The 24,537-nt window shown below is 41.6% G+C and overlaps 1 protein-coding gene across 2 annotated transcripts; it reads left to right on the top strand.

Moving 5' to 3' along the window:
• Positions 1–1,099: 1,099 nt before the first annotated feature.
• On the top strand, positions 1,100–24,010 carry UBE2D3 (ubiquitin conjugating enzyme E2 D3). 2 transcript variants are annotated; one of them, XM_048943569.1, is made up of 8 exons: positions 1,100–2,552; positions 16,148–16,211; positions 16,297–16,328; positions 18,464–18,541; positions 19,311–19,416; positions 20,784–20,877; positions 21,379–21,428; positions 22,503–24,010. In XM_048943569.1, the coding sequence occupies exons 1-7, from the start codon at positions 2,529–2,531 to the stop codon at positions 21,425–21,427; spliced, it is 447 nt and encodes a 148-aa protein (XP_048799526.1). In that variant the 5' UTR covers positions 1,100–2,528; the 3' UTR covers position 21,428; positions 22,503–24,010. The 2 variants fall into 2 exon arrangements, with proteins under 2 accessions (XP_048799526.1, XP_048799528.1); XM_048943571.1 differs by lacking the exon at positions 21,379–21,428 and having other exon boundaries at positions 1,126–2,552.
• Positions 24,011–24,537: the final 527 nt, after the last annotated feature.

The raw sequence follows: 24,537 nt of genomic DNA, 5'->3' as shown, positions 1-24,537 counted from the left end.
TACACTAAGCTATAAACTAAGTCTGGAATGCTTTTCCCTTGAGTCCTCTCTGAGAGAAGTGGTATATCAAGGCAATCTCCATTCACACTTGCACTGCTGGACCATCACAAAGCAGCTGAAGAAAACTGGCAAAACTCCCTTCAGAGGTTGCTGACCACATGGCTGTAAAGAACCTGCAATGCTATATTGAAAAAAGCAATCAAATTCAAGTCAGCTCGCTTGTTGTGGGTATTTTCTGTGAACTGTTTATTACCATGACAATATCCCTTTGTTTCCAATTTTTGCATAATAAACCTCTGAAAATTTAACTCAGCTTCACTGGTGTATAAGAACTAGACATGGCAGACATGGTTCTATTCAACCACTTCTGAGAATTAGCTTCAAAAATCAAATTAAAATGAAGCAAACCCAAATAGACCAGGTAGACCCACACTAAGTTGCCACACCCGTTCATATTCAGCCTCCATCATCTGTGCCTCTTGCATTTTACATTACTAATATGAGTTATCTCTGCGAGTAGCATTACAGCGCACTGACTACATATAGTAAAAGTGAGAAACTCATTAAATATACGGCACATAAATATGTTAAGGTTGCAAGGCCTTACTCACATAAGTGCTCATACTTAAGTAAAAATTCTACTTTTTTATTCATTTCCAAAGCTATGAGGAAACTACAAAATTTTTACCTTAGAGAAAAAGGAGGTGAAGATGACAAGTACAACGTTCTCCAAACACAACTGTGTGCTGTGACTTGCAGAAATGGCCGTAGGACTGGTTTTCATACCTTAACAAACATTATTTTTAGTTTTTTCCCAATCGTATTTAAAGGTAAATATTTAAATTGATACATATATATATATATATAAAATAACATTGAACACAATAAAATATTTCTCTAAAGAGGTATTCTAAAGCAATATATGCAAACCTATTTCTGAGCACTTACAGTAATGGCTGTAAAGAACAATACAAAACACTGATGGTTTTAACACGTAACTGCTGAAATGCATGCAAATACAACTTGATTTACCAAATTAACAATACCCGTTGTATTAAATAAAAAGTACACATTTTCAATAGGATGTCTGTGCAGTTCTTTATTTCTTTTTTATACAGCAAAGTGCCAAAGGCAAACCAAATGTCTTTATTATATTAGAAACGTACAACTGAAATATTGTAAGTATCTAAAGCTCCCGAGATAAGAAAAAGGGACAGTGTAAGCAATTTAAAAGACAGATGCAATGTCTGTGACAAATACAGTTGTACTGGTGCTTTGGAAGACTAGCACTGCCTAAGCCACACTGGGCAAGCAACAGCGAGCTGTTTAGCAGCACTATTCCTAATTAAGATAATAAGAACATTAACAGAACAGCGCGGGGCTGCATTTCCTGAGTATGCAGACAGCGCCATGAAATGAGCATTAAGTGAAGGAACTTTATAATGTACTGCCTCCTCCGGGCTACTCGTAACACATAATGTAGCGAAAAACCGACAGCAGTGCTATCAGTCCATTGTAACGAACGTGTTGGTGGGTCGTTGTCCCTCAGGCCGGCCCTTTGTTCCAGGATCGCCGCTCCTCCACGGGACCCTCCTTTCTCTCCCGGGCGCTATGTTGCCCTTTGCGGCACACGGCCGGGCGGGCAGCGGCACCGTGAGCCCAGGACGGGGCTGCCTTAATTTACGTTTCTGTAGGGGCAGAAGCGAGCACGCGCGGCTCGCTTATTTCCGCAGCAGCGCAATGACACAGGGTCGCAGAGGTGCGAAGTGCACTCACGCGGAAGGATACCGCCGCGTCATCGCAGCGATGCAGGACCAACAGCGGCCATTTTGTGCGCGCAGAGCTATGCCGGGCAGGGCGGCGGTCCGCCGTCAGTAACGGGGGGGGGGGAGAAGGAGGAGGAGCAGCAGCAGCAGCAGCGGCACCGCAGAACGCCGCCCGGCAGGCAGGCAGGGCCCAAACCACCCCTCCCTTCCTCTACGTCGGCGCGGCTCGCGCCCACCTCTCGCGAGACACTCCCCCTCCCCGCTGTGGAGGCGGAGCCACGGTGCCCCCAGACGCCGCTTTCCCGCCCCTCCCGTGTGCGGCCCTGGGGTGTGGCTGGAGTCAGGCGCGCTCCATCCCCTCCTCCCCCCGGGTTTAGGCCCGGCCGCCAACGGCAGTGCTGTTGCTGCCCTCTTTGGTCTCCTATCTGCTCCTCTTTGTCGGGCGACGCCCCGTGGCTGTCCTCTTCCTTCTGCTGCTCTTCCCGGCGGTGACGGGAAGCGGCGGGCGTAGCGCTCCCCCAGGCGCACGGCCCGCCGGCCGGAGGTCTCCGCTGGCCGCCACTCTCCGCTCGGGCGCCCCCCCCGGTAGCTTCCGCAGGAAGGAGCGGCGCGGCTGCCCCCTCCCCCTCCCCGCCTTCCTTCTCCTCCTCCTCCTCCTCCTCCTCCTCCTCGCGCCCTCCTCCCGGCCCCCCCGCAGCGCGAGCGGAGCGCGGAGTCACCGCGGCGCACAGACGGCCCCGGCGGCGGCGGCACTCGCACACAATGGCGCTGAAACGCATCAACAAGGTGAGCGGCCCGCGCCCCGCCCTCGCTTCTCGCCGTTCTTTTTGCTTTGGTTTTTTGTTTTTTTTTTTTTTTTTTCTGTCGTTTCATCATGGAGGCGCTGCGCCACACCGCCCGCCGAGAGCGGCCCGGCCGCTCTCCCTTCGCCCCGCCGGGCCCGGGCCGCCGCCGCCGCACCCCGCCGGCCGGAGGCCGCCCTGCGGACGGCCCCACCGCTCGTGTTCGACCTCGCCGAGCTCCCGCCCGCTCCGGCCGCGGCGGATGGGGCTCCCCGGGCGCTCTGAGCTCTCCCGCGGCGCGGAGCGGTCCTCCCGGCCTCCCCGCGGCGTGCGGCGCCTTTCCCGCATTGTAAGATGGCGGCGGCTCGGCGGCTCCGGGCCCTTTCCGGGATCCCGCGGCGCGCACACTCCGCGCTCCCCGGAGCCGGGCTCGGCCCCGCCGCCCCGCACGTCCCCACCGGCAGCGGAAACGCCGCGCCGAGGCCTCGCCGTTGCACAATCGGGGCCGGGCGGAGCGGCTTCACAGCTAAGTCGGAAAAAATGCCGCGGTGATGATAACATAAATCGTTCCCGGCGAAGGAAGGAGGCCTCCGGCTCGGGGCTGGCTGGTGGGACGGCTCTGTCCAGTGGCCGCCGCCCGGGTCTCCTCACCGGAGCGGGGGAGCGCCGGCTCGGTCGTCGTCGCCAAGATGGCAGAGCGGCTGTGCCCGGCCCGGGGCCGCGGGGTGTGCCGCCTCTGAGCCGGGCTGCGCCCGCGGCCGTGAGCGGGGTCGGGGTGCTGCCCCGTCGCAGCGGGCTCTCGGGTATGGTTCGTTGGTGGGAGGACGGCCCCCAAGCACTGTAAGTTGGCTTCTGATTAGTTCTACTTTCACGGGTGTCTTCATGTCGCCGCACTCTCCCGAGGATTTCAAAGCAGTTTCTTTAGAATCTGCTGTCTGAAGTTGTTCCCCGTATTAGCAGTGATATCGCTCGAGTTGTGCACAGCCAGGACCCTCCCTGGGTGCTTTGTCATCAGCTCGTGCTTATGAAACGCTCTCGGGTGCTGCAGGTAAGAGTTTCCTGTTAAAGCGAAGTGATGGTGGTTACATAGAGGGGCCGTTTGCCTTTCTGAGCATTGTAACGTGGTGGTGGAAACCTTAAAACACTTCAGCGTAACTTGTGGACGAGAAAGTCCTTTCCGGCTGCGTGCTCTGGGCCTGCTGCCTGTGGTTCTCAGGCCCTTATTGGTCGTGCTTCCCCCAGTGCTGGGGTGTAGGGTCAGAGGGTTGGTGCAGGGTTTTTGGTGTGGGCTTGGTGTTTGTTTTGAAGGTGTTATTTTTAGTCCATTTCATCACAGGGTGCTAGAGGATAGGCTTCCAAACTCACGTGGGGTTTACAGTTTCAATTTTGTTTTTCCCCACCTGGTACGTCGAAATGGTGATGTGTAGCAGACTGGAAGCATTGCTTGCAAGCTGCTTTCTTTCGAAGCGTGGTTTCTGATAAAAATATTTACTGGGATTGAGGCTGGGATCCAAAAAATAGGAGAAATAATTTTGCAGTGGAGCTGTTTTGAATTCAGATTTTAATATTACTACTTTGTTAAGCCAGGGAATGGCACTCTGTTGCTGGTGATCTGGGATCTCCTGTAAGGTCACAGATCAGACCTTGAAACTCTGCTTCTTTGTAGTAGGCAGTTGGCACCAGGTCAGAGCAGGCTAAAGAGAGACCAGGACCTCAGAGCATTGTAATCACACATGGCTGATTGAGTCTGACTCGTGGCATTGCCTGTCAGGGTGAGAACTCGTCATCTGCAGCTGATGACGTCCCAGACGCACTGGGGAAGGTACTTTTAGGCTCTTTGATTCCATCTTTATGGACTTAGATAAAATCCTTTATTACACTTCATAAATCAGACTCTCAGGTTGTGTTGCAGCATGTGAATGCAACCTGAAGCATGCTACGCATTCACCATACAGCCACCCCCTCCTTCTCATATAACTCACAGACTGCTTTTTGGCTCAGACATGGAAGCACCCAAGAATTGCTATGTTGGGTCCCTGCTTTTGGAACGTGCTGTTAGAGCTCTCCCAGCAGAAGGAATTGTCAGGTACACAGCCGGTCTCAGGAAGATGATGTTATGTTGGATCTCATCCTCAAGTCTTTGCCATCTGCCCTGAGAGTGGCCTGCATTCAACTGGCAGAACTCTGTTTTATTGACATGGTGTGCTTTACAGAAGAATGGCAGCTGTTTTATTATACCATTGAAGTACTTTTGCTATGGAATAATGGGAAACAGTATCTTAATTTTAATGGCTTCCTTTTGTGAGAAAGAAATTTTTTTTCCCCTAAATAAGTGTAATGGCAGTGGAACAAATGGAGCTTGTATGTAAATGCCTGCTATGTGTGTGCTGCACACTCTTGGAAGCCTTGAGTGGTGACTGCTAAGCATGCATACCATGATTGCTGCAGCAGTGACAACTTCCGGCTCTGATATGTTACATCTCCGGAGCAGGGAAACTTTTATTATGCTGGAGTGTGAAGTTGACAATATATAAAACAGGTAAAATCTGTGGAGCTGATGTCATTGATATGCAGCCATTCTTTCAGTGCTATAGATGTGCATTGCAGTGAAGTGGTATAGAAGACTTAAATGTAGAGCAAATGCAGGAGGTGGAAGTGTCTATATATGAAATGCTTTTCCTGTTAAATCCTTGACAAAGCTTGTGCCAGCTGTGTTTTCTGTCCATTTGGTTAAACACAGTACAAGCCATCATCTTTGTGTTGGGGGTAATCTATTGGAAAAACTTCAGAGAAGTTGGCATCCTGGAGGCTAAAGGCTGAAGGTGGCAAAACCGTTTATCTGTGCTTAAGTACAGATACAGGGCTTCCGCTGGCAGTGGCAGGCTGGAGGCTGAAAAACGATTTTCCTCAAGGTTACAGCCTCCAGCACTGTTTCTAGATGTGTGTTTAATTGCAGCTTTATTCTCCCCCCCACCCTCCTCCAAATGCTTGGAGTAAGAGATGCTGCTAACCCTGGAGACAGTAATATTTTTTAAGAGATGGAATGCATTGTGCAGGGATGAAGGTAGCATGACAAATCTGCGTCAGTTTTACCAAAGGTGTAGCTTTTGTATAGGTGATTCAGGTAAAAGGTTGTAAAACCTACTTAGTGTGTTTCTTTGTAACCACTTTGTTTTTAACTTGGGACAAAAATGTAAGAGCTTAACTAGAAAAGGTAGCTCCTGGGAATGAGGTTTCCATCTCTAAATAAAAGCTGCTTTACTTTATTTTGGGAGGTGGTTTCAGACTTAGTTTGCTGGGCTCATTCAAAATTATTTAATAACTTGAAGTTATTAAATTTATCTTATGCTTTGAATTAATGTCTAGAAATAAGTCTGGATTTATATGGTTGGAGCACAGAAATTTAAGGTTAGCTAGGTAATGAAGCACAGTTGGTGAAAGATCAGTTAAAATGCTTTAACCTTTGTGAATGCACTGAATGTGTTGCACTGTGTTTTGATACTTATTTCACTCACTGTAACTGTTTTGAATATGCCTGGATAGGCCAAGTTCTGTCCCAAGTAGATAACACCATGTGGCTTCACCACTTTGTGGTTAGAAAGGTCATCTTGGATTGGGGTTTTCAAATCACGAGGTTTACTGTGTATTGTTGGGGAAGAACTAGCCTGGAACAACTTTGTGTTTTTGTTTGCTTGTTTGTTTTAAACTAGAATAAAATTATTTATTGTCAGCTGAAAGCTGTCATCAGTTAAATTCTGCTTAGGATTAGATAGTCAGAAATTACATTTGTACTGCAAAACGAATATTATTAAAATGTAAGTAATACTTCAGAAGTTGGTAGATTTGCTACCCGTGCTCAAGTCTAGTGCTCACTGTGAAGGTCCTACTTTAGAACTGGTCATGCTTGATGACAGTGGAAAATTAAAGAATCCTTAGCTAGGATGTTTAAGCTGCAGGAATGTAAAGATTTCTTCCCATTAACTGGGCACTGTGCTTGTGAAGTGGGTTCCCAGTCAGCACAGATCTTTAAATGTGTGCTTTGGGATGGGCGGAGGAAGGGGCTGTAATCTCACTTATGTAATTTACAGAACTTCAGAGATCAATATGCCATTAGATAGATACTTGCATACCTTACAAACAGACTGTGCTGTGCTGAAGGATTTGGGTGGGATAATGCACTGGGTAAAAGGTTGTATGGCCAGCATTTTCTTTACGATCATTCCAGCTTTTAAAGATTTGTTTTTTGAAAGCAAGCCAGTGCTTTTGATATTATTCCCTATGTGAATCTCTTCTGCAAGAGAGCTGCTGTAGAATTTTGTGAAATGAGCTGCCTTCAGCTGCCTGCAGTCAGTAAGCAGAGCCGTAGCAGCAATGCCCTTCTTTGCACTTAAGAAAATGGGTAACCAAGGCGGGGGAAGGCTGCAAACAGCTGTAGGAGCAGCTGCAGAAAGTGCAGCAGTGAATTGCCTCCTGGCCAAGGCATCTCTGTGCCCCCCCCCACCCTGAGCATCTCAGCAGCTTGGCAGCAGCCCCTGCCCTGGCTGGGCTACGCTGAGCTGAGGAGGAAAGGAAGGGACAGAGGTTCTACGCCCTGTGGAGCCATGGTGACAGCTGCTAAAGGGGAGTGAAAAGGGGCAGAGCCTGTGTGCAGTTCAGATTAGGGTCTTGATGCGCCATCTCGGGTAAATCTTTCTGTTGCAGATATTAAGGTTTCGCTGCTTTAACTGTCCATCCTGCTGTAGGTGTTACTGCTGTAGGTCCCTCCCCTGTGCGTCAGAGCTGGCAGATGGGAGCATGTGGTCTGCACTCCACTGTTAGGTCTATCTCAGCATAGGCTGACTTTTGTTGATGGTTTGGGCTAATATGCTGCAGCTTACATTGAAACATTTGAGTTACGGGTGTTCGTTTTCTCTTGTGACAGAGGTGATCTAGTCAGCTGCCTGTATAATATGCAGAAAAAACTAAACTAACTGGGGTAAGAAGTGAGAACTGCTGTAATAATGTGTATATGTTTGCAGACAGCAGCACGTTCTTAAACACAATTCCCGTTAAAGCCAACTTGACAGGAGTAGAGTGTATTCTACATTGAACTGCACAAGCTGGATAGTTTTGTGAACTTCTTGAGCTTGCATTTAATACCTCAAGCTCTAAATGGGAAGTATTGGAGGTGTTTGTTGGTTTTTTTTTTTTTTCCAGAAAATGTTCAGTGGGTTTTTCATGGGGTGCCGTTACATGAAATGTAGTAGGTTGTGCTGAGCTGTTCAAAAAAACTAGTTAAAATTATGTTCATAAGTTAAAGTTGGCATCCATGCTTTCCTCAACCCTTTGTGAAACACTTTGGGACAAAGTTTATTACTGAAGAGTGAGCCGCACAGAGCATTGCAGGATTCCAGACGGAAAGCTGAAGAGAAAGATGTTTTTTATTATTGGTGTTGTTTTAAACGTTATTGAGAACCTTCTCATCAATAGTGAGCTTTGATGTTAAAATTTTGTGCAAAGGAAACCTTTGTTCTGACCCTCATCCCTTTGAGAGACATGGCACAGTAGACTTCTTCAACGTTTCCTCCAGTTTTTCCCAATACAATCGGTTATTATTTGTTCTAGTTTTAAGAAAGGGAGGATTTCAGACTGCTTTGCAAATGCTCTGACCCAGTGGAAGAGTGTTGAAACAGAAGTTTAATCCTTTCCCGAGCATCTGGACTCCAGAGCTGCAGCAGAACTGGGGGTGGGTACTGGTGTGCTGTAGGTCAGCTGGGTGGAAGGGGCATGAAAGCTGTGCTGTGTGCTGCACTCAGCTGCTTTTATGGGGAGCTTCCTCTGTGCCATGCAGCTGGGCTGGCTGGGTGCTCAGCGGTTCGTCCTCTGCCAGCAGCATCTTCGGGTTCCTTGTAAATAGTCTGCACTAAGGTAATACTTCCCAGCCCTTGCTTGCCTGTCCAAGTAACAATGCCAGCCGGTACTGTAAGTCAGATGACTGCAAACTTTTTCTGCTCTTGGGCTTGCTGTGTTCTTTTATTCAACAGTGTAGGAGAATCTGCTGAATGATGATTTTCCAGATGAGTGGTGCCCCCTGTTTTGTTGCAGCAGTTCAGGGTGGCAGCTGCAGTCTCTTCATAAATACACTTACAAACACTGTTGTGGTTTTTTGTTGTTTCTGTCCTCCTAAAAACCCTTTTGGACATCCGTGTTCTCTAGATAGCTGAGACAAGTGTCAGAGCATCTGAAGTTTACCTCAGTAACTGCCTGGGAATGTGTTTACATCATTGGCTCAATGTGAGCAGATGTACCTAATTGTACCTAATTGTCTAGACAGTCATCATAAAATGGCCTGGGTTGAAAAGGACCACAATGATCATCTAGATTCAACCTTCCTGCTATGTCCTTAGTTCTGCCTCTGCCACTTGCTGCGCTGTACAGAGATCCACTGTGGTTGTACACAAGAGCATAAGGTGCTAGCAGAATTGTACAGCTCTAAATAAGATGGTGGAAGAATTACCTCCACAAGGACACGCTGTCACATTCATGAAATATCCCTGTAATGGTTTGTGTCTGTCATTGGCTTTTGTGTGCGTCTGGGAATTAATGCAAAATAAGGAACAGACAAAGTCAAAAGAACTTGGTTAAAGGAGAGTTGATTTTCATTTAATTTAAATATTTAAATTTTAGAACGGTCTTCCAGACTACCTCTAAACAACAGATTAACCGCACTCCACGTCATGTGGCATTGTTCATCACAATATTAATTTGATGACTTTCTGTCACACGGTCCTCTTTTCCATGCATTTCTTGAGAACAAGGAGAATTCTTGCATCTTTAATTAAGTGGAGGCTTAGAGGTTAAGCACGCAGTTAAGGCCACTTGTTATTTCTGTTAAAACCTGCTCCATTCATGGCCGTTCCCGAGGTGGTTATTTGATGAAGCCTAGTGAACTCTGGTGTGCCATATGAATCCCAGATACTTGCTGCTTCTAGTGAGGGCCTCGAATGCTGGGCAGCAAGATGGTGGGAGGCCCTCACCTCAAAGCCTAGCATCCAGCCAGCGTTGGTGTGAAATTGTTGCTGTGCCAAAATCTCATTCCTGAGCAGTGGTGATTGGATCATAGTGCCTCATTTTGAATGTAAGTTTTTTCCAAGTGTATCATTTTGAGATAATCTGCTGAATTGAATGTGCCCCTTCCTTCCCCAATCATCCTGTTTCGTTTAGCTAGGCATAGCACACTTCTCCCCTTGCGGCTGGCTTTCACTGCTGACCTTTGTCTGGGAATGCTGCCCTGTAGTCCTGGGTCACAGAACAGATGGTAAGTATGGTTCTCAGAGGAGAAATGTGTGAATCAAAAGCATGACGAGTTTCAGGGTTCTAGTAGGAGAGAGCTTGGGAAAGGCAGAGGTGAAATACTCAGTTATTGCTGAACTAAGGGGTAGTTAACAGGTACTTTGCACTTATCCTTCAGAACATCTTAGTCTGCGTGCACTGTTTGTGTCCTGCACTGAGAGCATGTGTTTTAGTAGCGCTGTTATTTTCAGGGAATGGTAGCTGTTAACACGTTAGAATTCAAGTGAGTAAAGAGGTCAGATTTTCTTAGTCTTTGGTAAGATAGCTCTATGGATTTTGGTTACTTTGGAGTAAAAAAAAAAGCCATGCCTTTGAGTCCAGAGCCCAACTGTAGTTGAGTTGCTGCCACCTTTTTCAAAGTCTGTTCTGAACGCCTTTAGCGAATGACCATTTTTTCCCATCATATCTGCCAGTTTGCAGAGGTGAACTCTGGGAAAGTTTGGGGTAGAATAGTGCCACTTCAGCTGCTGTAACAGTGAAATTTGCTGGAAGCCATTACCTACATTGTACACCTTCCAAATTTGAAATCAGGTGAGAAGAGCTGTAGACAATAGCCTCATTCACCAGTGTCTCAGGTAGTGGAAGATAGGTTCTTGAAAAAGATAGCTTGTAGACATTGGAGTAGTTGGTATCACAGTCCAGGCACACAAAGTGACTTTATTAAACTTACACATCAATCTGGCGTCTCCTTTGATTCCTAGGTTTAAAGATCAGATATTTCAGTGTCTATTTTTTAGTAAGTGTTATGATATTGTTGCTAGATAATGTGCGAGCAGTGTGCAGTGGGTAAGCTGAAAGCTTTAATAGTAAAAACTGAAGAAAGGGCAAGTCAGAAGAGTACAACATGTAAAACAATGATGATGAGGATTATCACCACTGTTAAGTTCCTGGTTGTGGTGCCTTGCATTTCTTAAGAAGTACTCTGCTCTGTTTTCTGTGAACTTCAACATCTTTATTATGCGTTATCATTGTACATAGTGTTTTTAATCCTTATTTTTAAATGCTAGCCAAGTGGCCAGCTTGTTTAAAACTGATAATTTTCTGCTGGTTACACTTGTGATGTATATTGTACCAGCGTGTTCCTATTCAGCCTAAAAATCCGTGTTTTTCAAGCTGTTATTTTCTGCATCCAAGGATGGTTCATTTTCATGTTGAAACAAATGTTGTGAATGCAGGTGTGTGGGATAAAGCAGTAGTTCTTGCTGTCTGACACTTCTTAATCTTCAAACAGGCTTAAATGTTCTTCCCCTCTGTTTATAGCTGCTTCCAATCCTTTCTTTTTTAAGCTGTTTTCAGTAGTGAGCTGGTGGCTGAAGACTAATAGAGTGATGAATTTTTGGATGCTTAGTGTTTGAACTGTTTATGAGAGACTGTATTAGACAAACACTTGGATTAATAAATGCTACTTTCTGTTTGGCTGAAGTGATGTTTTTGTTTGCTTGATGTTGGTTTGTTGTTTTTTTTAAAAAAACTTCTGGTGTAACTGATTGTTACCTTTCCTTGCCTCTGATGCAATACAAATTAGCATCTAAAAACTTAAAGCAAATCATCCCTGTTCTTTCTTGACAGGACTAGAAAGCTGTTAGTTTATGATTTCAGCAAGTAATTGTGTTGTAAACTGGTATTAAATTTAACTGTGCATTTATGGCTGAGAAGATGAGTGATGTTTTACCACTCTGTAGTTAAGCTGTTACCATCATTAAAAATAAAGCTCTGGCTGTTTCCAGCTTAAACTAGAAAAATGCAGCAGTGGAGCCACAGGGAGCGTGAGTTCTGAGAAGTGGGAAGCAAAGGGGCTGGCACTGACTGCTCAGTTTGGTTGCATGTGGGAAGGCAGCTTGCCTATGCAGCAAGCAGTCATTTGCTACTGGATTTGTTGAGGCTTGGATGCTTTTGTGAGAAGAGCAGCTTGTTGCCTTAAGAATTTACCTTCACGGTCTTGCTTGTACTTTTGGGTGAGGCATCCTCGGTCATTCTTTGAACGTTCTTTGAATTTTCTTCACCATTTGAATAACTTCTGTAACCTTTTTGTAAGCAACTGGTGGAGAGGAATTGTGTGAGGGTTCTTCAGAGCTTTTCTGTCAATTTGTTTTTGAAAAGTGGTATTCCTGTCATTTATTATATCACCTAGGATCATAGTCCTGCATTCACAGTCACGTGCCACTGTTTTAGATCTCCAATAGAAGCGTATGCATATTTTTATGCAAAACAAGCAGCTAGTTAGTGGTTTAAGTGTTTGGTTTATTTTTTGGCTAATTTTACTGAACTTATACAGAGAAGTGTGTGAGAATTTTTCAGTAAAATTACGATTACTACAGTCTTAATGTGAAACTGGCAGTAAACCATGGCATGTGGTGTGGAAGCGGGGCTGTCTGTTGATGTTGTTGTACTTGCACTTTTCTGTAGCTTTTCCAAAACTGGTGCAAAACTGTACCTATATGTCATCCTGTACATGCTACCACTGTCTTCTGGCATGGGTGCTCGATCCTTAAATAGTGCTTAACCTGCGAAATGCTGTGTGACTAATCTTCCCTGGGGAGGAGGAGGAGCTATCACAACTTTATATTTGGAAACTGGGGCACAGTGGTGATACACTGGAGCTACACCGGAAACCTGTGGCGGAGCCAGGGACTACTAGTCATGGCTGTAATTCAAGACTCATCCTTTCCAAGGGGGTGTGCAGTGCACCCCTGAACCAGCTTTTGTGCAAACGTTTTCACATAAAGCCTTGGGAATTGACTTCTTGGGAAAATACCTATTTTTTCCTAAGCCACCTGGAAAATGAAAAATAGAGCAGCTGGCTCCAGGAAAGCGTGGGTTCTGCTTTGGGTATTTTAAAAACAGTTTGAGATGTAACTTGGCCTATACCTTAACAAAGGGAAGCGCCACTGGAACTGAGTGTAAGCAAAAAGCTGCAGAGCTGTAGATAGGCAGTGCAGCAGAAGGAATGTGAACATCATAAAGCCCTTATGCTTAGAGCAGCTCTGGGGAACGTTTTTAACATTTTGTATTCTTAAATATTAAACACCACTTGATAAGGTGAAACTTGATGTGGTCATAACTTATTAGTGAGGGATGGGTGAAAGCTAGGGAACAGTTTGGAGCTTTTATCAGCCCCTGGCAATTACCAATCTTAGTTCTGCTTTTGGAAATACTGTCAGATGAAGCATTTGCCTATTGTGGAATGGTTGGTTTCAGTGGCTGAGCTAAAGAGGAAGGTCAGTGTTGGGTCTGCTGCTGGGTTGCTGGAGAGGAGTCTCCTCCCTTTTCTGTACAAACGCGCTGTGTCACAGCCGTATGTCTGTGCCTGCCCAGTTTCTAGTTCTTCCAGTTCGCCCCTTGCGTTCAGCAGAGCTGTAGCTTTCAGAAGCAGGCACCTCTGAAAGTTGTGGAGAGAACTTTGTGCCCTGTTTTTAGAAAAACCCTCCCTCCTTTTGTGTAGCTGTGAGGTGTCACACTACCAACTGGGTAAATATCAGCTTGGTGTTACTGGGAGCAGGAAGAACTGGCTGCTGTTGCTTGTATCTGCCTCAGTTCTTCTCCAACACTTACATTGCTGAGACAAACAGCTTCCTTCCCAATTTTATTCTTATAGCTGTGGTACCTAAGGGATCATGAAGAGAATACAAGAATGAGTGCTAGCTCTCTTGTATTTCTGACTTTAGTCAGTAAATCATTTGTTCTGTGGTGGAAATACTGAGTAATGTATCGTGTTCCTAGCCTTATCTCTACTTTGAATTTCTTTGTTTAGCACAATTAGGTTTTTTTTTGTACTTCAGTGTTTTGGACCAGACAAAACTTGAGACCTTTAGTTTATGAAAATCATGGCTTGCCTGTTCCCCAGACTCGTTTCCGTAGTTAAAAGGGCTAACTCTCTATGGACCTGTATTTTGAGTCTTCGATTACTGGAGCATGCAAGCTCGTGTGTTTCACTTTGTAAATTACTGAAGCCTTTTTTTCTTTCATGAAGTTTTTACTGACACTTCTTAAATATTTTTCTTACGTTTGCAGTCCTACTTACTTGCTTTTCCTGCTGGAATTATTGATGTACTCAAATCTCTCTTCTGTTTTAAAATATATTTGTCAACTGCTTTTTAAGCTGAATGCTGTTTTCTCTCTGAAGACAGTAGAACTTTTAGAAGAACTCTGTAGCCTGTTGTACCTCTGGCTTTCCACTTGTAGGCTGGTCTTTTCTTGCCCTCTTGTCTTCGTAATTTCTATGAACTTTGTGAAGAGCCATTTCATAGTTCCTAGTCCCCATAATAGTTTTCCAGAAATAGGATCATCTTCCCAGATTAAATCAAATAATGCAGTAATAACAGCATAAGTACATTAAAATATAACAACAGTCTTTTTGCATCTTCCTTTGCTGCAGTTTATTTTAAGGGACAAAACACAGTCAGGGGAATTTTTTTCCCGGATATCATAAACAATCAACTGATAGTTCTTGTAATTGGAAAGACATTCAGGTGAGAAGTCAGCCTGCTTACCAGGACTTCCTTTATTTGCTAAGCGTTTGTTGAGGGAAAACCTGAAAATAAAACAAACAAACAAAAAAAAGCTTTCAATATGAAAGTTTTTACATTTCTTCTTTGTCTTTACATAGATGGTCTAAATCTAACCTAGCAAGTCCATGGAACAACACGTGGACCAGAGCAGAGATTTCACTGCAGAAGTAAGAATGTCCCAGGGACCCCCCAGCAATAACAGGGGAGTGCTGTATAATAGAAGAGTGCTCTGTGAAGGAGTTTTCTGTGCTGTAGAGAGAGCTGTTGTCTGCTCTCACAGATGACTGCAGCGCTGAAATGGATGAACACTCATTCCACTGTGCCATTGCTTATGAAAACTGATACAATTCCATTTTTTTCTGCACACTCTCATCCCAGTGCAAAATTCAAACCTTGTTAATTAGAAAGGTGATGAAAATCAACACATATAAGGAGGGGAAATGATGATCTCCAGTGTTCTTAGAACCTATATATGTTGGAGTAGTGTTTTCTTCTCTTCCTGTGTTTGCAAGAACAAGGTATTCGCATTGGAAGGAATGCATTTTTCTTCTCATTTTGTTTTGGTTTACATTTACTAAGTTTTCATCAAGTATAGAATTTGTCAAATCTAAAAGATAGACAGCAGAGTTTTCCCAGGCAGGCCTGGTTGCTGTCTGGTCCAAACGTGTGTGTGTTTCCAACCTAGTAAGTGTGTCTGTGTTCCTTAAAAGTCTGAGAATGTAATGGAAGGTTCTTGTTTTAATGGCTTGTGTGGGCCTGTCGTAAATGACTTGGGTGCAACTGCTAATATCTGGGAGAAGGACTGAAGGCTTTCCCCATTCTTGTGACTTGGAAAGCCTTGACAAGTGCAGTTTTACACAAGTTCCTGAAGCCATTATTAGCTTTGAAAAACAGCAGGGGGGAGAGAAGTTATTTACTGTGTTCTGTAACTGAAAGCCAGCATCTTCTTAGAAAACACACCATCCAGTCAAGTAACTACAGAGTGTTTAAATGAATCCAGGACTTCTGAGATTCATCACTGTGATCTTGGTACTAGACAAGGAATCCTCCATTCTGAGTTTCTGTTTTTGTTCCTTGTGAAACAAGGGAACGGGGGGATCTGCTTTCTGCATCTTAGTTATTCAGAATTTTAAAGGCACAATTGTCATGAATGTAAAGTTTAAAATAAAATGTGCAGATACTTTGCCTGCTTCTGATATTTGTCAGTATCTTCAATTTATTTGTCTGCTTTATCTTATGAAAAATGTATTCTTGCTAGAGGCAGTGGGGAAAAAAGCAACTGTTTCTGGTTGGTCTGAATGTTAGTATTGAATGCTATACACACAGTGCTTTCTGTGTCATGAAAGCTAACCATAGCTTTCTCATTCCCAGCTTAACACTTCTCTGGCTAAGACTTAATCCTTGGAAATCATGATCAGAAACTGGTTAGACTTAGCCCACTTCAGGCTCAGTGACCTGTTCTCTTTGTCCCTTTTCCAACAGGAGGGTCTTAAGAGGAATAAAAAGTAGTGATATTTGAAAAAGTGTAGTTACCTTAATTGTTGACCTTTGTGTTCAGTTTAGCCTGTTGTCTTTTACAAAGATGTTTCTGATATCGATCTGTTGATTTTAATAGTTGTCACTGCACATTCTTCTGCATTTGTACATGGAAAAACTTTGAGAGGTTTTTGTTGGCCATGAGTTGAAAATGACTGTTGAATTCTTTAGCATTTCTTCTCTGAACAGATCTTTGTTTTTTTTTTTTTTGTTTCTTCCTAAGGAACTTAGTGACTTAGCTCGTGATCCTCCAGCACAGTGTTCAGCAGGTCCTGTTGGAGATGACAGTAAGTAATCTTAGGTTTTTAGTTTTGCTCTATTAACACAAAGCATACCATGCCTAGATAATAATGTGGAGTTTTTCTTTTGTAGTGTTTCATTGGCAAGCCACAATTATGGGACCTGTAAGTATTCTAATTCTTGTGATGTAATGTTCAACTAGTAGATCCTATTCAGGAAGAACCTGTGTGTTTTTTCCCTGTTTTGCTTTTTTGTTTTAAAACTCTCATTATCAGGCAGTAGGTCTAGAGGTATTTCTTAAAGTTACAGAAAATAAAAGAGGAAAAATAATTAGTCTGAACACAATTTTGCTGCTGGGGTATTTATACCAGAACTCATATTGGGGATAGAATAATTTCTAGAACAATCTTGGCTGTTATCACCTTATTTCTAGAAAGTTTGTTTGCATTTAACTGTTTCTACTCTTTGACTGAGAAGAATCCTGTGTGTTAAACGTACAGCACACAACTGAAACCTGAGTATTCATATTTCCTTGTTAAAGAAGGCAAATACTTGTTCTGACTAAAAACATAACATGCAAGCACTTGATATCTGCAATTCTCAGGGCTAATTAGCTATATTTAGAAAACTTTTTATAACTTGAGACCAGTATCAGATGCCAGTAGGCCTCGAGCCCCAGAGTTGTGCTTCTGGTGAGGCTCAGAGGAATTAAGTATCAATGATGCTGAATTGTCCTACTTCTATATAGCTACAAGCGTGTTTTAAGTAGATCACCACTGAAAGTTTGCATGTCAGAGGTTGACTTCATTGGAAAAATGACTTCATTCTCAAGTTCCTGGTCCTCATTGATTGTAGCTAAGTGCCTCAAAAGGATAAAAACCATTTGAAATACAAGACATGTTCTGCGCTGCATTGCTTTTGATTTTATGTACCTGGTGTCTGCATGGTCATAAGGTATTAAACATCAGTTGAATCTTAAAATGGTGTTATTATTTTTAGCTCGTGGTTTAACAATGTACAGCTCCTTTCTTTCCCTTTGTGGTTTCTTTGGTGTCAATCAGAAAGATCTGTATTCCTGCTTCAAAATTGGCCTGACAGTGTGATGTTAGCTCTGGTGCTCACCTGGTGCTGTTTAGTGCCTTCAAGGGTAGTACCAGTCACCTGGCATTCCTGCTCTGCGGATATTACAAAGGCTGTGATTTTCTTAATAAGATACAAGAGTGCTTGTATTATTTGTCAACTTCAGTTTTAACGTATTCTGAGAGAAGTTTGCTCCCACACTTGCTAAAATGTGAAGAAAAGGGGTTGTTCCTTAAAGCCTCATGTGGTACCCTTGAGCACATACAAGAGGTTACATCTATTGCTGGGTTTTTGATACAGAACTGTGTAGGAGTTACGACCTGAGTGTTTTTATGTTTTAGTCCCATGTGTTGTACTGCAGTATTTCATTTGCTTCTATGTAGCTGAGAAAGACATAGTGTCGTCTTACACTGGTGTGAAATGTTTGTACAGTGAATATAAAGATTCAGATAACAAGTAATTCAGAAGTGTACAGTGTCCCACATTCATTTTTGATAGCCATGCTCCTGGAGTTGTGCTGTAGTTTTCACTTTAAACAGCGGTAATGTGCAGTGCACTCCCATACCTGCTAATGTTGAAGTTCTGTTCTGTAAAAGAGGAAGAAATCTCTTTAATCTCAATGTGTTTTGTTAATCTTGATGCTTTTCTTTTTACTCTCTTCCTCCACACCCCCCCCCCCCCCCCCCAAAAAAAAAAAAAAACCAAACCAAAACAACAACAACAAAAACCAAAAAACAAAACAACCATGGAACAAGGAGTTAATTAGCTATGTGTTGGTAATATTTTGCAGTGCTAAGCAATACCTAAGCTGAAGGTAGAACTTATGGGAGGCCTTTGGCTGTTGTAAAATTGGGTGGTTATAACAAATACACTCCAAACACTATTTGTTTTTGAACGTGTTAGGCAGTACTTCCATGCTGTTACCATTCAATTGGGCCATCTCAGGGGAACTGAGGTAATTTGGCCAAATTGTTCTGAGTGAATTGGTAGAGAAGTTTTCTTTGAAGCATCAGCTCAGAGAGGTCCATCTGGAAAGAGAAATATCTGTTCAGTATCACATACCTAAGGAAGTAGTAATTGAATTTTAACTACGTCTGTTACATTGGTGTAATAGACAGTTCAACCATTGAAACAAGTTGATTTATGTATTTAAAAACAACATCTTCTTGGAATTTGTTCTAAGGATGATAATAGGGGAATTATTTGTTTACTTTGGCAGAATGACAGTCCATATCAGGGTGGTGTATTCTTCTTGACAATTCACTTTCCTACAGACTACCCTTTCAAACCACCTAAGGTAAGTATCGTTTTCTCATTTGTGGTGTTAGCTGTCTTTAAGGATCCAACTAAAGGATAGAAAGTGCCAACATCTGTGTTTTAATGATGTGAAGGACTTGTTTTTTTGTGCATTCTTATAGTATCTTAAATGCCCAGGTCCCTCTCTACAACAGAAGTAGGTATGTTGGCATACATTTTTCGGAGAAAATTAATGAATTCTGAACATCCTGGGTTAGTGTTTCATCTTATTTTTGTTTTCCTTGATTGTTAGGAAAGCTTACTAGCTTTGTGTTACAGCAGAATTCTTGCTAAGGGTGCAGTCAAGTCTTACAGTATGACTGTTTGGGTTATTCCATAAAAACATGACTCTTGGTGAGTTCTTGGAGTCGGTGATTGTATCTCTTAGCTTTTGGCAGTAGTTATTAAATAATAATAGCTGGTAAAACTACAGAAAAGTATGTCTGCCAATTTTCTTACAATATGAAAGTGCATGCTAGAAGTAACCATAACATTTGGAATTCTTTAGCTTCACGATGGCACTGTTGCCATGGTTCAGACACTGGTTGAGCATCTTCATCAGCATGCAGTGAACTGTGATTAAAGCACAGCCTACCACTTGCCCTCTCTCTGAATTGGAGTGATAGCTGGATATTGAGAGTACTTACTATGAATCTAGGGTTTAACTGCTCGATTATTTTCTTTAGCAGGAAATTGAGTTGACTGACAGCTTGACTGAGAACAGATGATGTTGTCATAAATCAAAACAAACTATATCTTTTTTTTTACAGGTTGCATTTACAACAAGAATCTATCATCCAAATATTAACAGTAATGGCAGCATTTGTCTCGATATTCTAAGATCACAATGGTCTCCTGCTTTAACTATTTCTAAAGGTAACTTTTGTGAGGAAGAGATGTTTCCATTTGGTGTTGGATACTATGCTTCTAGCTTTAATACTCTTGAGTTTTCCTTTAAATCCAGTCTGTGTTTTTTCCAATTTAATAATCATGTCTTAAGATATTTATAAATGAAGGTCTGTTTTTTCAAATACCTTCTTCTAACTGGCTGTTTGAAGGCCTTATGTGACTGCTTATTTGCTGCACTATTCTTAGCAGAGCATACTAGCTTAGTCCCAGAGTAAACTACTAGCATTTGGATTGAAGAAAGATTGTGGTCGTGTATTCCAACCTAAAGTGGAGACAGTGCTTGTTTCCTGCCCTCCAGAAGTACGTAAAAATACGTACTGGCATATCAATTTAAAGATGACTTTCATTTTTAGTAATTAAGTCTTCATAGTTTGTTGTGTTTTGTTCTTTTTCTGTTGAGTCTGTCTGGGATTGCATGCTGTGCTGTGTTGTCACATCTGTACAGTTAACAAAAGTGGTTTTTCATAAATGTTGCTTTCAGCTGCTGTGCACTGGCATTGCATGAATTTCATGAACTAAACTTTGTGGTTATACTTTAGGATACATTGGTGTTATGCTGCAGTAGAAGCTTTGTCTTTTTTTTTCCATTTTGATGTACTAAATAACATTGAGTGCTCGAATGTTTTCATGATGATCAAATTCTTTTTTGCTTCAAAGGTACTGGTCACTGTAGCTTCAAAAGATCCATTGAAGTACTCCTTTGTTTACAGAACTTGTAATTCCTGTCTGTGCAAGGTGTAGGTTTGTGATCTGGATGTGGATACCCTACTTTTTAATGTTGTCATTATTGTTTTTCTGTGAGAGTGGACGTTGCAGACTGCATCAGTGTTACTCTTCTTTACAACCTACCTGCAGCTTTATCAGTGCGGAACAGAGTAAATTGTCTTAGTACAGAGAAAAAAATCAACATGATCAGAAGTAAATGAATAAGGCTTAGTTTTGGTAATTAAAACATGGAATATTCTTGTCATCAGAATACATAACATGCTTTAAATTGACTGTTGCCTTTCATCACAGCGCAGGGGATAAACAACAGTGCTGTTCTTCTGCTTGTTAACTGAAAGTTACCAGAATTGGTTTAAAAAAAAAAAACCCAAAGACAACAACATTATGAACTTCTAAGTGATTCATATGTTGTATTCATATGTATTTATTTATTTAAAATGGGCTGCAAATTTATTTTGGTCATATGTCAGCGGAGATGTTGTTTGAGTTCTCTAGTGTTCTGACATTGTGCTAATACAAAGAACTGTACTTAAATGTGATTGCTCCTATTTTGCAATTGATGCGTATATATATATATATATTTATTTTTATTTTTATTTTTTTTACAGTTCTCTTATCCATTTGTTCACTGTTATGTGATCCAAATCCAGATGACCCTCTAGTGCCAGAGATTGCACGTATCTATAAAACAGACAGAGACAAGTAAGTACAGTAAATACTGCATAAGAGCAGTATTGTAACAAACTTGGTGAAGAGTGCTTTCTCAAACAGCTGTACCAAGCGAGTCTTTTACTGGGAAATCTGAAGTGCAGAGAGCTGTGTGTCAAAGTAGTATCTATTTTCAATAGTAATTTAAACAACGGGGCTTGGTATCTTTGAAGTAACAGGAGAAGGAAGCCATCTTTTTCTCACAAGTATGGCAATATTTGAAAGTACATGTTGCCCCATTTATTGACTTATTATGTGTAAGTAGGACATACTTGGAGGAAAAGACAGTTTTGTTGTTTTGGTGCCCTTTTTAGTAGCAACTTGGTCTTTAATTTGAAAACTTCCCCTTGAACAAAGCTTCATAAGTTGTCCCTATCTGTGTTGAAATGGTTGTTTTTATTCCTTACATGTTTTAAACTTTTTCCACGGATATAGTGACATAAATTAGCCTTTGTTTGTTTCATATATTAATGCTAAATATACTTGTCCAATTAGGTACAATAGGTTAGCAAGAGAGTGGACAGAGAAATACGCTATGCTGTAGGGTAAGAATATCTGCACATATCTGTGCATTTAACAAAATGGAACTTGTCAGCACTTGAGTGCTGCATGCTTTAAGGCACTGGATTAACTAACAGATAATGGATGGACCAGTTACTGAACTTGAATATTTAACAGCTTGATCTGTGGTTAGTGTGAAATGTATTGGCCAGTCACTATTTCTCACAGATATTGCTCTTGCATGGCAACAACAACAACAAAAGAGTGAAATAATTACTGAGTTTGAGCCAGCTTGTCAACTTGTTCTGTCAAGTATTTACCCAGATTTTGCCAGAATTTCATTAAAAGTGATGCCCTGGAAGCAGTACAGTATAATCAGACCTCATGCGTAGGTATGCAAAATTTTGGGCAATTCAGATTTCGACTTCTGTTATTCACCAGTGTCTGTCTTTTATATATTGCAGACTAAAAAAATGTATGGGGATTATGTTCTGCTTGTATAGTTGAAAATTAACTTCTTACTGACAAGCATGGAGTTAAGTATAAACTAATTGTCAGCTCAGTTCCTGTGGAGGTAGTATACTTAAAGATAACATTATCCTTTTTAAAAATTATTTCAGCAGTATATTAATGTGGAAAGAAAATACAAAGTATGAAGAAAATTTACTATTATTTTACTGTTAAACAAGAAATTTGACAAATTCTAAATGCAGTGATATTATTAACCAAGTAATCTTTACTTATGGCATGTGATCCTCTGAAATCTTTATCTAAGAACAATATTTAAACAAAACACTCCCTTTGCCCCTGCTATTCCAAATGGTCTGTATTCCTTCCACTGGAGTAGTTATTCACACCTTCCACTTGAGTAGTTATTCACAGCAGACCTCCAGCAAATACGCTTGACTTGAGTTTGAAGTGTTTCATATAAATTTAAGAACATCCTGGTTAGTCTAGGAAGGGATTTGTTTGAGGTTTTTTCCCTTTATGTTATTAAAAGGAGACTTTTCTTCATGTGAAGACAATCAGGACATGAGGTGAAAGTAATATTTAATGATTAACGGTTTAGGGAATTGTTATTTTCATCCTGACAGTAACTCAGTTCTTGTTCTTTGCAGGTACAACAGAATATCTCGGGAATGGACTCAGAAGTATGCCATGTGATGCTACCTTAAAGTCAGAATAACCTGCATTATAGCTGGAATAAACTTTAAATTACTGTTCCTTTTTTGATTTTCTTATCCGGCTGCTCCCCTATCAGACCTCATCTTTTTTATTTTTTTGTTTACCTCCTTCCATTCATGCACATGCTCATCTGAGAAGACTTTAGTTCTTCCAGCTTTGGACAATAACTGCTTTTAGAATCTGTAAAGTAGTTACACAAGAACAATTGCCCAAGATTCAGAATTTTTTTTTTTAATGGAGCATGTGTATTATGTGGCCAATGTCTTCATTCTAACTTGGTTATGAGATTAAAAAAATACATTCCTCATTGCTCTAACAGATACTGAAGATACCACCTGAAAGGGGTGAGAGGAGATGGATGTTCAGTTTTCTCCCATCAAAGAAGTAACATTGCTGTAGCAACATCCATCTTGTTACAAACCTAGTGTTAGAGAACTGAGGTTTTATTATATACATTTGCTCATAACTGATATGTCTGGAGAATTGGTACTGAATCTATAGCATCAGCAGAACAGAAAATGTGATGTATCTTATGCATGTCAATAAAGGAATGACCAGTTCTTGTTTTACAGAGAATGGAAATTGGAAGTCAAACATCCCTTGTATTCCAAAATAGGGTCTAAGAACATTTTTGTAATTCATTTAAATTTTGTTAGGAGGCTTGGAGCTATTAGTTAATCTGTCTTCCAAAACACTGTTTAATATAGCACTGAATAAATGATGCAAGTTGTAAATGGATGAGTGATCAACTAATAGCTCTACTAGTAATTGATTTATTTTCTTCAATAAAGTTGCATAAACCAATGAGTTAGCTGCCTGGATTAATCAATATGGGAAACAAAATCTTTTGTAAAAGCAAAGCTGGTTTTTGTATATACTGTTGGGATTTGCCTCATTGTTTAACATCAAATAATGATGTGAAGTTCAATAGAGTGAATCTTTTGCCATTTTCAGTTATAATGCTCAGTCTTTTGCAGGTTGACACATTGTTCGGCCTGATGTATGCAGAATTAATAAGCTAACATAGTAGTGTAGCCTTAGTAGTGTGCTACACGTGGTGCTGGGAGCCCAGCGTTCAAGGATGGACTTGGGACCCAGCAGATCTGAAGTGGTGTATTGTGGAGATGCTTCCTGATGCACCTGTGTTTGCTGACTGAGAACCTTTTTCTTCACCTTGTACGCTTGACAGCTGAAAGATCTTAATATGGGAGTAATCATGAGGCAAAAATATAAAATAAAGTACTGTTTTGATGTGGGAATTGTCATGAGGCTGTGTTGAAGTGAATTTACTATGTGGGATGTTCGTTACCATTGGAAGGACTTGTTCAGCCATGCTGCCATTTACATTAATGACTATTTTAATGCAACAGACACTTTCCTCATGTCAGGTGACTAAACGTGAATAAAGACTCATTGCTATTGGATTTTTGTTCTACAAGAAGCATTGTCTTGTGCCATTAGTTTATCTTTGCAGCAACAAGGGCATTATTAAGCATCCGACTCTCCTGTTTCCTGCCCTCTTCCTTCATATATTACCTTGCTTTTTTTTTTTTGTCTCCATTCTTAACATCCATATCTTCATTTTCTCTAGTCTTGTACTATCAGTTTATCGTGCATCTGTGACTTTGCACGGCACCACTTTTGCACAGCTTATAGTTATGTACATTCTGATTCCTTGTCCCCACATGGATGTGGAAAGCTAGATGTAAAATAAATGTTAAACCTTAATTTTTATATAAAAAAAAAAATTGAACATGTAGTTTGGAAATGATTTATTCCGGTTTTAAATTATGAAGATGAACTTTTCTTTAAAGTTGGCTTGAAATTAAGAAAACCAGGCTGTCTTTAATGGTGCATGCCTCACTGAAATGATGTGTTTACAGGTTTGTTTGTGAAGTTGCAGTTTGTGTAGTATTTCTGCCTCACTAACCAAAGGTTTTTACTTGTGCTGGTTCTCTGGAATTGGAT

The sequence above is a fragment of the Lagopus muta genome, chromosome 4 (assembly GCF_023343835.1).
Source record: "Lagopus muta isolate bLagMut1 chromosome 4, bLagMut1 primary, whole genome shotgun sequence".
Classification (NCBI taxonomy): domain Eukaryota; kingdom Metazoa; phylum Chordata; class Aves; order Galliformes; family Phasianidae; genus Lagopus; species Lagopus muta.
Note: the sequence above shows the minus strand (reverse complement) of the source record. Positions and strands in the feature narration are given on the sequence as shown.

Coding starts and splice junctions, on each gene's coding strand:
- UBE2D3 (XM_048943569.1), top strand. CDS start 2,529: ATGGCGCTGAAACGCATCAACAAG. Junction 2,553..16,147: donor CGCTGAAACGCATCAACAAG/GTGAGCGGCCCG, acceptor TTTCTTCCTAAG/GAACTTAGTGACTTAGCTCG. Junction 19,417..20,783: donor TGCTTTAACTATTTCTAAAG/GTAACTTTTGTG, acceptor TTTTTTTTACAG/TTCTCTTATCCATTTGTTCA.